Source organism: Aegilops tauschii, chromosome 3, assembly GCF_002575655.3.
Source record: "Aegilops tauschii subsp. strangulata cultivar AL8/78 chromosome 3, Aet v6.0, whole genome shotgun sequence".
In the NCBI taxonomy this organism is placed as follows: domain Eukaryota; kingdom Viridiplantae; phylum Streptophyta; class Magnoliopsida; order Poales; family Poaceae; genus Aegilops; species Aegilops tauschii.
Genome location: NC_053037.3, coordinates 620420526 through 620435144, shown reverse-complemented (window position 1 = coordinate 620435144; position 14619 = coordinate 620420526). Strand labels below are relative to the sequence as shown.

At 48.6% G+C, this 14619-nt stretch overlaps 4 protein-coding genes across 5 annotated transcripts; 2 read left to right on the top strand and 2 right to left on the bottom strand.

Annotated features, from left to right (window-relative positions):
* The first annotated feature begins 446 nt into the window (after nucleotides 1-446).
* Nucleotides 447-6660, top strand: LOC109752919 (U-box domain-containing protein 4). Of its 2 annotated transcripts, XM_020311842.4 has the most exons (5): nucleotides 447-756; nucleotides 2234-2508; nucleotides 3934-4047; nucleotides 4176-6227; nucleotides 6325-6660. In XM_020311842.4, exons 2-5 carry the CDS (start codon nucleotides 2239-2241, stop codon nucleotides 6382-6384), a joined length of 2496 nt encoding a protein of 831 aa, XP_020167431.1. In that variant the 5' UTR covers nucleotides 447-756; nucleotides 2234-2238; the 3' UTR covers nucleotides 6385-6660. The 2 variants fall into 2 exon arrangements, with proteins under 2 accessions (XP_020167431.1, XP_020167430.1); XM_020311841.3 differs by lacking the exon at nucleotides 447-756 and having other exon boundaries at nucleotides 2218-2508.
* Nucleotides 6661-6820: 160 nt separating this feature from the next.
* LOC109752900 (ethylene-responsive transcription factor ERF071-like) lies at nucleotides 6821-7192 on the top strand. Its single transcript, XM_020311811.1, has one exon. It carries the CDS (start codon nucleotides 6821-6823, stop codon nucleotides 7190-7192), a length of 372 nt encoding a protein of 123 aa, XP_020167400.1.
* Nucleotides 7193-8858: 1666 nt separating this feature from the next.
* On the bottom strand, nucleotides 8859-10088 carry LOC109752901 (uncharacterized). The gene has a single exon (XM_020311812.1). The coding sequence runs from the start codon at nucleotides 10086-10088 to the stop codon at nucleotides 8859-8861; it is 1230 nt and encodes a 409-aa protein (XP_020167401.1).
* A 2400-nt stretch (nucleotides 10089-12488) lies between these two features.
* Nucleotides 12489-13826, bottom strand: LOC109752902 (putative F-box protein At3g25750). Its single transcript, XM_020311813.1, has one exon. The coding sequence runs from the start codon at nucleotides 13824-13826 to the stop codon at nucleotides 12489-12491; it is 1338 nt and encodes a 445-aa protein (XP_020167402.1).
* Nucleotides 13827-14619: the final 793 nt, after the last annotated feature.

The following is a 14619-nucleotide window of genomic DNA, read 5'->3' as shown; positions in this document are numbered from 1 at the left end:
ACTAGAGTGCTTGTGCAAAAGTGGTTTTACACAACACCGAGAAGCGCGACGCATGCATGTGTTTCGCTCCACCTCTTGCGTCATCTCATCTCCAACATTCTTGAAAGACAGATAACAAAAAGGGATACGTACGAACGTCGTGGCGGGCCGGTCGACGAGGGGCTGTTGGCAGCCGTGGCTTCTCCGACGACACCGCGAGGTTGGAGATCAGCGGCCAAAGAGCGAGAACGGCTCGGTACATATGTTTGACTGTACTTGAAGGTTTTCGTAAGTGCAAAAATGACCAAATTGAATTGAAACCAAAGTACAAGTGACCTGCTACTCCCTCCGTTCCTAAATATTTGTCTTTCTAGAAAAATAGAAAAGGAAAGGAGAAGAAGAAACTCCAGGTGGACTGGAAGGAAAGGAAGGAAGAAGAAAATAATAAGATGTGGGACGGGCGAGGTCCACGGGTGAAACGGTCAAAGGGCGTGCGATTTCGCGTCCACACCCCCCAAACCTCCACCATTCCTCCCTCACGCTGCTGCTGCTGACCCACCAACCCGCCCCAGACCAGACCAGACCAACGCGGCCGGCGCAAATCTCCCCTCCCCGCCGCCCCCGCCGCACCCCGGCGCCAGCCACCGCCGACGCCCCCAAGCGCCCCCGCCTCTCGCACCAGCGGGCGCCCCTGCCCCCTCGAGATCCGCCACCGTCTCGGCGCCGCGGCCCCCTTCGTCGTCGGAGGCGATCCGCCCCCGGCCCCCCGTCGTCCAGGTAAACACCGCCGCCGCTTCCCGGCCCCCCTTTTGTTTGGCCTCCTCGTGGCGGGGCTGCTCGATCCTACGGCGGGCTGCGAGAGGACCGGCGCCTGCCTGCCTCTAGGTCTAGGGTAGCTATACTTGCCCCGACGCCATGTATGTACGGATGGACGGATGATTGTGGTGGCCCGCCTAGGGCGTGGCGGCGGTTCGGTTGCTTCTCTGCTTCCAGGCAAGTGCTTCGCGGGATCGGCTCCCGTGCCCCCTGCGCCTCAGCTAAGCAGTGCCGGGGCCTTGGTCGCCTGGCACTTCCTGCTCCAGATCCGCCCCTGGTTGGTCTTTGTAGCTCGAGGTCATGGATGCGCCCCTTTCTGTCATGATTTCGGCACGATAATCGTTACAGTTCTAGACGCAGTGGGCGCCTGCATTCACCGCCGGCATCGAGAGCGCGCCACTTCTAGTGGTGACATCTCTTTCGTGCGAGATGCCGCGCTCTGCTGGCGGCTCTGTGTTTGATGGCACGGCTCAGATGATTAATTTGAAATGGACGACCGGCTCGCGTTCCCGCGCAGTCGAGTAGCTACCCCCCCCCAAAGCTCCCTACCTAGTTTTTGTTGCATTGATGTAATGTACCCCTTTTGTCAGTTTGGGCCGGAGATGGCCGCCACAGTTCTAGATTCCTTCATTGCTGTGCGGCCGAGAGTTTGCTGCTCCTTAGTGCACTGTGAAGTAGGAACATGGTCTCATGTAACGCGTGCTGCGCTGGTGTGTGTCTGCGTTTGATGGCGTAGTTTAGACGATTACATTCTTAATTGAACCGGCAACCAGCTCATGTTCCCGCGCAATTGAGTGGCTACCCCCACCTCCCTACTTATTTTTTGTCGTGTTTATGGGCTGCATTTAATTACACGTTTCAGCGCTACTATCGTCTGGATGCCATGTGTTATTAGGCTATACGCTGATACCCTTAATACTGCACGCTAGACGGTAATTAATGTTTGTACTTGGGTTGAGCAATACTAAAGGGGAAGGTAGGTCACTGCACTGAACCAGAGATTCCGGAAATCTTCATTGTGTACTTCTCACTATTTGCACTACTTGCTCATTCTCTGTTGACTTGTTGGTGCTTTTAACATTCCTTGACCATGGCATGCGATACTCAACCAAATAACGCATGCCCTTGCGTCATGATTGCACCCACTCTACAGTAAACTGCCATTGTTGTAATCTCCAATCAAGATAAATAGATTAAAATGATAAATCAAAGCGCAGGAGAAAATGGGCCAATACATAGCTTGTGTTTCTTGTTTTAGCCTAGCTAATCAGGTAGTTAGAATCAGCACTCGTATGCACGTAATGTTTTGTTTCTATGGGAAGCTCTAATGCTTCATAAAGCAACACTCAGCTACTGCATATTCACCAACATATATGGATGGATTTTGGTATTCGTGAGTTATGAATTCTTACTTCTAAATATATGGATCTTTTCACAGGGTTGATGGAAGATTTCTCACCGAGGACTCTGCTCGATAGTATCTCGCACCTTAGTGCCTTGACTTCTGATGGCTCTACTGCAAGGCCCAAGCCTATTCAGAACTACTGCCAAAATGTATGCGATATATCAAGCATTGTGAGCCCTCTCATAGAAGATATATGCAAGTCTCCTGAAGAGCAACTCAATGAGGTGTTAAGGGAGCTTGACACTGCTATAAACGAAGCTTCAGGGCTTATTGGGAACTGGCACCAAACGACCAGCAAAATATACTTTGTACGTACATCTGAGACAAATTTATATTTCCACATTTCATTTATCCACACTACCGTTTCATATATGATGCCTCATAATTAAGTTAATTGAAGTAAATCAATCGGTCTATCCACCTTGCACTGCTTTGTTTAGGTGGTGCCTGTTATTTTGCAGAATCTTTCCTTTAACATGCATTTGCTGGTGACCAGTGTCCTGCGTTGCTCCACTGTGGCCATTTAATTTAAACTTCTTTTTTGCTGGCTGACATTTGCATCAACAAAATAACATGTCCCCCAGTTTCCATTGATTAAAATGCAGTGCAAAATCTGATGGATGCCACAGTGTATAGCTCAGGGGTCTTGATAATTGAAGTTTTCTCTGTTGAAACTGCATATAAGTAGTCTGCCCTGTGCCCAGCAGTGATGTAGCAAACAAGCAGTGTGAACAGTTTGGGCTCAGCCTAAATGTTCAATAGCAGCCTTATGTGTGCACAACTGCACATTTGTATAGTCATAGGCTAACACATGCTTAGTGATAGAAAGAGTCTTAATGTAGGTAATTGTGTTGGATACAGCCAGGCCTATTAGGCTAGGAAAATCCCTATTAAGTTAGGAAGAGTTATGGTTCTGTAAAGAGTTCGTACTATGATCCGGCTTATGGATCAAGTCAGCTGCCTATATAAATGACTATCGTGTAACTATTTTTCTCAACCAGTTAGTAATTCAATCATTCAACTTAGTTTCAGTGTCCTATTCTCTATCTCAGAGTTCGAACCCTTGCCCAGGTTGAACCTTAACTAAAGCATTTTTTGTTAGGTTCACTTGTAGACTGACCTTAACTGTGTTGGGTCAGTTCCTATGCTGAATAAACATCTCATTCTTGTGTAAAATAACCTTCAAAGGTTGCTGGGGCATTGATCATTGTCCTTGGTAAACAATCCAAGCAAATATGTTAGCTAAACTTCACTGAGAAGATTAACCAGCAGTATTTGACTTTTTTTAGTAACTCCTGTCGTGATTTTCCAGTAGGCGGTATTCTTTAAGCGAAATAGCGTATAAGCCCAAAATAAACAACACAACTGTACTAAATTATATGCCGCTTATGGAGGTACTTGCACGCATTTTCTTTGACTTATGTGTTCTGACTCTTCTGGTGTTACCTCGTCCCATTTGTTTCGTTAGTCGCTCAATTTTCTGTTGTGGTCCAGTACTTGTCGTTTTTGCCACTAGATGTCCCTTAAGCCTTGAAGTCAATGCTAATAATTTGAGCCCTTTTGTTCTTCATGGTAGTTTTAAGCTAGTTCTGTTTGGTACTGTTTCTTTGTCTTATCAGAAAATATATCTCTTTAGGTAACACAGGTTGATGAATGCCATAAAAGTCATATAGCTAATGCTGCTCACCAAATTTTACTTTTCTGATTCAGTATGTTTTATTTACATTAAACAGGTTTGGCAAATTGAATCAGTGATCTCGGATATTCAGGGATGCTCCCTTCAATTGTGCCAGCTTGCTAATTCTTTATTACCTTCTCTGACTGGATGTGCTTGCATTTGTATTCAGGTAATGGAAAATCCACTCTAGACTTTATCTGATATATAGCTAGTTATTGCTTTATTACTATCTGTTACATTGATGTCTCTTGTGCATCCAGCTCATGTTTGTCATCTGTGATTTTTGATTTCTTGTAGAAACTCCAGGACATCAATTATGAGCACATGTTTGATTTGGCGAGGGAGGTCGCAACGAAGCTAAATGGGAATGACACACAAAGTCCCGAGAATCTGTCGATAGTATCAAGTTCATTAAGTCTGTCAACTAACCTTGAATTATACATGGAAGCTGTTTCCCTCGAGAATCTGAGAACAAGGGCAATGCGAAGTGAGAACCGTAAAGAACTCGAGCTTGCTGAGGAGATGATTCCAATGGTCAACTATATGCACGAGCGCCTTCTCAGGGAAACACAGTTGCTTAACATCAACGGGGTACCCATTCCTGCTGATTTCTGTTGCCCACTATCCCTGGAGCTGATGTCTGATCCTGTTATTTTAGCATCTGGTCAGACCTATGAGCGGGTTTATATCAAGTTGTGGCTCGATGAAGGTTTTACTATCTGCCCGAAGACACGCCAAAGACTTGCTCATTCTAATTTAATTCCTAACTATACTGTGAAAGCTTTGATATCCAACTGGTGTGAGTCCCATGATATTAAGCTACCTGATCCTGTGAAATCCTTGAAGTTGAACTTTCCGTCAGCAGCCTCCTCCCTTCAAGATTTGAGCGCCACAGGCAACAGCCCTCTACATCCTAGTGCTGGTAGGGGTAATATTCCTGGGTCACCAGAAGCTGACCTGTATATGAAAAGCCTGAATAGAGCATCTCCTTCCCACAGTGCGGTCCACCAGAACTCTGATGCACTTGTGAATCGTCCTGGCCATGAGGCATCCACCAATCAGTCTTCAGATTATGCAAATGGCTCTGCACCAGATATTTCAAGGCTATCTCTTGCGAGTTCTGAAGCAAGAGAATCTAGTTTGGAAGAAAGACATGCTGGTTCCAATGTACAAACCTCAGAACAATCGACGGATGAAGCATTTCAAGCATCTCTTTTGAACGGTGATTCACAGGACCATGTAGGCAGCTCTTCTGTTAATGGGAGTCTTCCTAATAGCGGTCAGCTTGATGGGGAATGTGACGACGCCAATGGGATGGTACGAGTTCCAGGTGATAGGACAAATTACAGTAGTGATGCATCTGGAGAAGTTGCTGACGGTGGGCCTTCTGTCTCTTCCGCCCCTCAAAGGGAAAATGTAATGCTCCCAAGATTGGGTGATCTCCGCATGAGAGGGCAATTTGTTCGGCGGCAACCATCTGACAGGGGATTCCCTAGAATAACATCTCCCTCGTCCATGGATGCCCGAGGTGATCTTTCTGCCATTGAGAATCAGGTACGCAAGCTAATTGATGATTTGAGAAGTGATTCCATAGAAGCTCAGAGATCAGCAACATCAGAGATCCGCCTTCTAGCTAAGCACAACATGGAGAACAGGATTGTCATTGCAAATTGTGGGGCTATAAACTTGCTGGTTGGTCTCCTTCATTCAACAGATGCCAAAATCCAAGAAAATGCAGTGACGGCCCTCCTCAATTTGTCAATCAATGACAACAATAAGATTGCCATTGCGAGTGCAGATGCTGTTGATCCTCTCATCCATGTCCTGGAAACAGGGAACCCTGAAGCTAAAGAGAATTCAGCGGCTACTCTGTTCAGTCTCTCGGTTATCGAAGAGAACAAGGTGAGGATTGGACGGTCTGGTGCCGTCAAGCCTCTCGTGGACTTGCTGGGAAATGGGACCCCGCGAGGGAAGAAAGATGCAGCCACCGCATTGTTCAATCTGTCGATACTCCATGAGAACAAGGGTCGCATTGTGCAAGCTGATGCTGTGAAGTACCTAGTTGAGCTTATGGATCCTGCTGCTGGCATGGTCGACAAAGCCGTAGCCGTCTTGGCAAACCTTGCCACGATACCAGAAGGGAGGACCGCAATCGGGCAGGCCCGTGGTATCCCAGCCCTCGTCGAAGTCGTCGAGTTGGGTTCGGCACGGGGTAAAGAAAACGCTGCCGCGGCGTTGCTTCAGCTATGCACAAACAGCAATAGGTTCTGCAGCATAGTTCTCCAAGAGGGCGCCGTGCCTCCTCTGGTCGCGCTGTCACAGTCAGGAACACCTCGGGCAAGAGAAAAGGTTTGCCACTAACTTCCTATTACAAAATTTATCTGCAACTGGAAGGAAAATTTGTTTTTTTTTTCTGTTGCTAAGAAATTGAATTTACTGGGTGCAGGCGCAGGCTCTTCTCAGCTATTTCCGCAGCCAAAGACATGGCAACTCGGCGAGGAGATGATGATGTTAGCATCATAATTTTGTAGTGTACATGAAGCATTTCCCCTGAATGGCGGTTAAATTTGTTGACCGGCTGGTGCTGTGTACTGTTTGTTTATAGTCAGATTGAGAGAGATTGTGCTCATCATCCGTCTCATGGTACTTACCGTCGGGTGTGGGATGAGTGCGGGCGTTGGTTGTCGTCATTGTTGTTGTTGGGATGGTGTATTTTGTTGGTTTGTACAGTTTGTCGTTCGTCGGCATCTATTTGACCGAAGATGACTTTGTTGTTTTTGTACATGCTGTTAGCTGATTGTTGCAAGTTGACTCAGGATTGCTGATCTATTATTGCCCGCATGTTTTTGCCGCATCTTTCGAGAGACAGATGTGTGATGTGCCTGATGTACATCGCTTTCTCTCCTCGCCGCCGACACCCTCGCCGCCGACACGGCACCACCATGCCGCCTCGCTGCCGGGGAGCTTCGGGTTACCACGGCATCCGCGTGCGTCCGTCCGGCACCTACTTCGCCGAGATTTGGTCGGGCGACGTGCACCTCGGCCTCGGAACCTTCGACACCGCCCAGGAGGGCGCCCGCGCGTACGACGCTGCGGCGTGGCGCCTCCGGCGGTCCCGTTGGGACATGAACTTCACGGACGTGGCGACGCGGGAGCGGGCACAGGAGTTGGCGCCTCCCCCGCAGCTTATCACCGACAAGGATCGTCGCGAGAACCGGAGGCGGGAGCGCCGTCTCAGCCTGGCCAAGATGGACGAGGAAGCCATGGTTCTGTGGCGCCAACGCTTCCCGCAAGACATCATCAACGAGCAATAGTTCTTCGTAGAACCAGGCTATGTGACGAACTATCTCACATTCGGACCAAATTGCTGAAATATAGTAGGCGTCAAGGAAAAAAAATGATATATAGCGCCCCTGCTGGAGCGGCTCGGGCGCGCTTTATTTTACGGCGGCCGCTGGAGCCAGCGCACCGCCGCGCGCAAAAGCTGGCTCACCCGACGCTGTATTCTAATTTTTAGCGCGCCGCGCGTTGGGCGGCTGTTGGAGATGCTCTGAGTAGCTGCAAGGTGTCTCTAGCTGCAAACGGTGTCCGATGTTCAGGGGGAGCTACCGCCACGACGGGCGAGCTTGGCGACTGCGAGCGGCGAGGACGGGCTGACGCTTTATCCGTGGCACCCCACGCCCTGGTTTTTGCTACATGCTACAAACCACATCACAAAGTGCTACAACTGGCTTCCCGCACTGCTACAACCGGCACTCCATTTTGCTTCATCGCGCAAACAACATCGTAGTGTTTTCCTACAATTGATGTCATAGCTTGCTACATCCAGCGTCGTTTTGCTACCGACAGCCCCCACACTGCTACAACCGGCTTCACGATTTGCTTCATCATGCAAAATGGCGTCGCGGATTTTGCTACAATCAGCATCACGTCCTGCTACATCCAGTGTCGTGTTTTGCTACAACCGGCACGACGAGCTGCAAGTGGCAGCACCGCAAGCTGCGATGGGCTCGAATTTGCTGGAACCGGCGAGCCGAGTTGCTGCGACAGAAAACGACGATGACTTTTTTTGCTGCAACCGTTCTTGGCGTTTGCTACGACCGGCGGGCGTTTTTGCTGCAACCAACAACTGAGGGAGGTATACCCTGCGAGCTCATCCATGGGGACGGAGGGAGGGGTGGGGTGAGTGCGGAGCTGCATCTGGCCCGCGGCGGATCTACGCAGCCGGCGACGAAGCTGCATACGGCAAGCGTGAGGCGGCCGGCGAGCGCCGTGGCCATCCTTTTTTTTCTCGAAGCGTGTGTGAGAAGGGAGGAGATGACGTGCCTAGCCTGTGCGCTAATCAAGGCCCTTAATACGCGCTCGATCGGACGCTAGGCAGCCGACCGGCCGAAATTTCGGCTGGCGCACCGGCGCCTGGCAGTGCCCTTCGAGTTATGTCTTAAATGGAACCAAGTCTTGCGAGAGTTCATATGATATGTTAGCAAGAGCGCTGAATTTATTCATCCTAACATGTTGCAGGTGTCGGTCGCCAAAGTCAGCATCCCTCAGGACTTTGCTCGAGGACCTCCAGCTTTTGTCGCGTTCAAATCGCGAGTCTCTGATCCAAGAGAGTAGCACGACTTGTGTGAACAATACTGAAAATAAAACCGATAAACATAATGTGGACGCAAATAAAAGTGAACCCCTAGTTGCCAAATTATGGTGCATATAAGTTTGTCCAAAGTCAAAATTTATAAACTTTGACCAAGCTTATAGAAAAGATTATCAGCATCTAGTACCAAATCATTCGCAAGGAGGGAGTACATCTTGTTTTCAAGAGTCTTTTCATGATCTTAATTAGCCACCTGAATCTTGACTTTTCATTACACACGTGATGAAAAAAAAAATTTATGATCAGGGACACATTCCTCGTCATCATAACATAATCGTTGAAGGAGGAAACCAAGAGCACGAGACGACAAATTATGAGAAACTTGGCTAAACATCAGGAGGCAAAACCCACATGGGAGGATGAGCTTGAGCACCACTCACCACGTAGTACCCTACCGACGTGATCCCCTCCACGTCGTCGTCAACGCGTTCATCTTCCTTGAAGTACACATGGGTACCGTCGATGTTGCTGCTCGTCAAGAACTCCTTGGTGTCGTCAGGCAAACGTTCTTTTCGTGTGTAGCATCGACGGTGTGAGTAGTAGATGTGGTTTCTCCGCGGACCACCATACTCGGAAGTCGATAATAAGTGCATCGCCTTGGAACACGTCGGGCCCAAGAACAAGGCTTGGTCGCCCAGGCTCGTCACTTCTTTCCACTTGTACCAGCAATGTGGAGTCGCTCTGTTGATGTCGGCATCAACCAGCTCGAAAACTAAGAAAAAGGGACCGCTGATGTTGCGCGAGCACAGCCGTGGCCCGCCGGTCCTCCTCACCACCATCGCAAGCTTGCCACGTAGCTCGACAATGTAGATGGCGTGCGCGTCTGGATCGCCCTCTGCTCCCAGGTAAAGCCGATCCATGTCCCACTGGTTGTGTATAACCAGACATTGGGGATCACTTTTGAACACCGCAAAGCCGCATTCGTCCAAGCCGACCTCGAACTTGACGATTTGCTTGGTACATGACATGATGCAATAAAGATCACCATTGCAGAAGGCAATATCCATGACCTCCCTTGTAGTAAACCGCGACCTCCACGCACGCTCCGAGCGAGCAAGCCCGCGGATCGCAACTCCGTACTTATCGGTGATGGCGGCGAGGATGCAGCCGCTTAAGGCGGGCGGCTCGGAGAATATTACCTTTTGCGGAACAAACGGGTCACGGGCGCACCGCGTCCTCTGCGTCGGAGAGAGCGCCACCTCGGCACCGGAGAAAAGGTTGACGATCCGTAACTGTTCATCATCCAAGAAGGCAGCCCAGCCACCGCCGTGGCCGCCGACGAACCGGCCGCCGACGGCGTCGGTGGGGAACGTGAAGCGTGGCAGAACGACACCGTCCGCGAGGCCGTACACGTGCTTCTCCTTGTCGCGGCCGCTCGGGTCGAGGATCAGCCATGGGAGACGTGGCGGGTGCGTCGATGCGACGACGGCCCGCCACGACGCGCACACGGCGGCGAAGCGGACGCGGTCGACTGGGCCGGCGAGCCTGGCGTAGACCGTGTGGAGCAGATCGTCGGGGAGCGATGAGAACCGCCCCTCCGCCGCCGAGGTTGCCATCTCCCCTTCTGGTTTCTCGCCACGATCGTTATGGAAGATACGAGTTGGATGAGATTTTTTTTTCTTTGAGGCAAACGAGTTGGATGAGATTTTTTTTTGAGATGAGATGAGATGACGTGCAAGTGCCAAACCTAACGGGCCACGATGCGCAGCAGTAAAGGCCACGATCCTTGCACTTGTCTCTGGGCCAATGTAGGCCCAGCCCACTCTATCGCTGTTCGATCGCGTCGCTGTCTTGTCTGTTCGCTCGTTCGGCTGTTCGCTCTGCTCTGTTTGTTTTTCTTTTGTTTTTTCATCGGTTTTCTTTGTTTCATTCATGATTTTTATTGTTCTTTTCTTTCTATGTTTTCGTTGTTTCTTTCCCGCTTTTCATTGATTTTTCCTTCTCTTTCTCTCTTTCTCCAATTTTCTTTGTTTCTTCTTGGGTTTCATCAGTTTCTTTCGTATTTCTTTGTTTCTTTCTGGTTTTCATTTTTTTATTCTTTTGCATTTGTTCTATTGGGGCTTTGTGCTTTTATTTGTTGCTTCGTCAATTTTTCATCTGTTTCCTTTTTCAGCACATGTCAACCTTTTCATGGTTGTCACTGGTCTTTCTTTCGTTTCTCATTTTCCATCTTTTACTCGGTTTCCTTCTTTCTTAGTTTTCAATGTTTTTTTTGTTTTTGTTAGTTTCTTTATCAGCTTTCACTCCTTTCTATTCTCACTTGTTACTTCGGTTTCTTTTTTCTTTGGCTTCTTTTATTTCTTTTTTAGTTTTCATTGTTGTTCATTTTTCTTTGTTTATTTTTGGTTTTCATTCTACATTTTTGCTATACGTCAAGAATATTTTTCTCTTACATGTTTAAAAATTTTAAATAAAAATTTAATATTTTTTAAATACATGGTCAACATTTTGCTATACACATTTTAATACTTTTTACATGCTTGATTAAAAAAATTCAAATGCAAGATTAACATTTTATACACATTTTTACATTTTCAAATGCTTGATTAATAGTTTTCAGATACCAGATTAACATTTTCTAATACATGGTCAACATTTTCTCTATACACATCTAACATTTTTCAAAAGCTTGATTTTTTTTTTCAAATACTTGTTTAACATTTTTTAAATGCTTAATTAACTTTTTTCAAATACTTGGTTACAATTGATGTTACTTCTCTATACACATCTTAACATTTCTGATCAAGGACTTTGCTTGGGGACCATGGATGTTACTTCTCGTCAAGAAATCCTTGCATCATCTGCCTTCGAGCACGCCGGGCCCAAGAACAAGGCTTATTCGTGCAGGCTCTTTAGTTCTTTCCACTTGTACCATTAGTGTGGCGTCGCTCTGCTGATGTCGGCATCAAGTCAACTAGATCAAAAACAAAGAAAAAAGGCCCACTGATGTTACACGAGCACAGCCGTGGCCCCAGGTCCTCCTCACGACCATCACACGCTTGCCACGTAGCTCAACAATGTGAATGGCATGTGTGTTTGACTGTTTGGATCGCCCTCGGCTCCCAAGTAAAGCTGACCCATGCCTCACTGGTTGTGCACATCCAGCCATCAGGCATCAATTTTGAACACCGCAAAGCCGCATTTGTCCATGCCGACCTTGAACTTGACAATTTCCTTGGTACATGACATGATGCAATAAAGATTTCCTTTGCAAAATGCAATGTCCATGACCTCCTTTCTACCAAATCTTTTTGATGCCATGCACACTCCAGGCGGCCAAACCTGTTAATCACGACTTCATACTTACCAGTGAAAGCAGCGATGATACAACCACTCAATGAATCCAAGGTGGGGAAAAAATATTCGCTAAGGCAAAGTTTGCTAGAATTGTGTCGAATATTTTGTACAAGGTAGGTTACAGTTGGACTCCGAGTTGTATGGTGTGTTAACAGGGAATGATGTTGTGTCCTAGTAGGACTCTTGTATCCTAGGCCTCTTATATAATGCAGCGGTAAACACACGATATGACTGATGACAACATAATAGCACAGGTACGCAGGGGGTGCCGGTGCCTAGGTAGCCGGTGCGCGGTATTGCGACGGTGTCACGTGGAGGAGTGCCCATAATCATGCCCTGGGGATGTACCCATGTTAATGAACCTTATTAACAAATCTCGGTGTCGGGCCTTGTGTGATTGTTTAGTCTTCATTATATTGAATACGCGTCTCTAATTATTCTAACAGAAAACACAAAAATGTGGAAAATATACAAAAGTCTAAACCTGTACGACTTGGATTACAATAATTTTTGCGAAGAGTTTCATGAAGTGATAGCGTAAAACCATTGGGTAAATGTGGTCTGGGACATATATATATATATACTTCTCGTCGTCACATGATTATCGGAGAAGAAAACAAAATAAGAAAATAGGAGAACTAGGAGTTGGACGAACTTTGCTAAAGATTTGGAGGCAAAAGCCACATGGGAGAATGAGTAGCACCCTTCACGTAGTACTCTACCGATGTAATCCCCTCCACAACGACGTTGTCAATGCTTTCATGTTCCTTGTAGTACACATGATCATTGTTGAAGCTTGTAAAGAACTTCTCGAGGCCTTTAGGACCGTTGCCCCGTTTTTTCTCCACGTAGCTGTTATGGTGAGAGTAGTAGATGTAGTTTCTCCGAAGATCGCCATGCTCATCTGTCGTCGATAGGCGCATCGCCTTGGCGCAAGTTGGGCCTAGGAATAAAGCATGGTCACCGAAGCTTTTTATCTCTTTCCACTTGTACGAGTGACGATGTGTCATCGCTTCATCTGTACCAGCATCAATGAGCGCAAACACCAAGAAGAAAGGCCCGCGGATGTTACGCGGCCTTGGCCACGGCCCCTTGATCCTCCTTACTGCCATCACAAGTTTTCCCCTTACCTCAAGAATGTATGTGTCATGCGGCTCCGATTTCCCCTCCATCAACATGTGGCGGTTTGGCATGGCCAGCCATTGGTTGGCCCCGAACGCCGCCACCCCGAACTCGGTTAGGCTGACCTCGCACTTAACAAGTTGTTTGGTGCGTCCCAGGAGGCAATAGAGATCGCCATTGCAGAAGGTGATATCCAAGACTACGTCCTCCTCGTATCTTCGCCTCGTCCATTCACGCTCCGGGTGGCCAGGCACGCAGACGGCGACGTCGCGCTCGTCGGTGATGGCAGCGAGGATGCAACTGCTCGAGGTGGGAGGCCCGGAGAAGATTATCTTCAACGGATGTAACTGGTCGCCAGTTCCCAACCGTGCAGGGGGGTCCTTCCATCGCACTCTAGTGGGCGCCCCGTCTGGACCGGTGAACTGGTTCACGATCCTGACCTTTTTCTGTTGCGTAGAAAGCAACACCTCAGCACGGGAGAAGAGGTTCACGATCTTAAGCGGGGCATCGGCCGGGACGACCCAGCCGCCACCATAGCTGCCGACGAAGCGCTTGCCGACGGCCTCACTCGGAAACGGGATGGGCGGCAGGATGGTGTCATCTTTGAGGCTGTACACATGCTTGGCCTTGTTGGGGCTGCTTGGGTCTAGGATCAGCCATGGGAGACGTGACGGGAGCGTCGGCACGATGGCGCGCCACGATGTGCACACGGCGGCGAAGCGGGCGCCATCAACGGGGCCGGTAAGCTTGGCGTGGACAAGGCGGAGGAGATCATCCGGGAGCGTGGACCACCGCTCCGCTGCCGCTGCCGCTGCCAGAGAGGTTCCTTGGATGCTGGCATCATCGCCAGCGGCCGTCTGTGCCGTCTTCTCCATCAGGCTTGTTGATCTGATAGTAATCGATGGACGATTGACGGGAAGACTAGCCCGGCAGTAAAGGCCGGAGATATTTGTTTCAAGCCATGCATGAATCTAATCGGATTCAGATTCTTGTACTACTCGGACATCATAACAATAATTTCCTTCCTCTACGTACAATACCTACTCGGATGATGATGGAGGTGCTTGTCCCTATGGACACGTGGTGCTGTTGATCTGAGAAAGTAACATAAAACTTAGTAACTGAACCGTCTATCCAAGTTGCGAGCGAATTCCGTTTCCGCGCCTAATCAGCTAGACTTATTAGAGCGACTATCGAGTACCCCAAAAGGAAACCGGCGGCAATATCACCTCGTTCGGCCCTAGAGCAACACAGCGCCGGCCACCCGGGCTCTTGCCGTTGCAACCCTTTTTTCTTTTTGAACATCACTACAGATGCAAGCGCTCATACATACGAGCATACATTCATCTCTATGAACGCGCACACACACACCCTACCTCTATGAACGCGCGCACACACACCCTACCCCTATGAGCGCTTCCGCGAGACTGAACCGGCATGTCATCTTGAAATTTACGAAGTCACTGTAGGCGCCTCGTCGTCGACGGGAACGTCTCTTCCCATTGAAAGCACATCGCCGAAAATCCTGAAATAAATCCAGAAATAATACGAGCACCAGGATTTGAACCCTGATGGGCTGGGGATACCACTGTCACTCTAACCATCCAACCACAGGTTGGTTCGCGTTGCAACCCTTGAACGGATGGCAGCCTGGCCTACCGTCACCAC

Coding starts and splice junctions, on each gene's coding strand:
- LOC109752919 (XM_020311841.3), top strand. CDS start 2,218: ATGGATCTTTTCACAGGGTTGATGGAAGATTTCTCACCGAGGACTCTG. Junction 2,509..3,933: donor CGACCAGCAAAATATACTTT/GTACGTACATCT, acceptor TACATTAAACAG/GTTTGGCAAATTGAATCAGT. Junction 4,048..4,175: donor GTGCTTGCATTTGTATTCAG/GTAATGGAAAAT, acceptor GATTTCTTGTAG/AAACTCCAGGACATCAATTA.
- LOC109752900 (XM_020311811.1), top strand. CDS start 6,821: ATGCCGCCTCGCTGCCGGGGAGCTTCGGGTTACCACGGCATCCGCGTG.
- LOC109752901 (XM_020311812.1), bottom strand. CDS start 10,088: ATGGCAACCTCGGCGGCGGAGGGGCGGTTCTCATCGCTCCCCGACGAT.
- LOC109752902 (XM_020311813.1), bottom strand. CDS start 13,826: ATGGAGAAGACGGCACAGACGGCCGCTGGCGATGATGCCAGCATCCAA.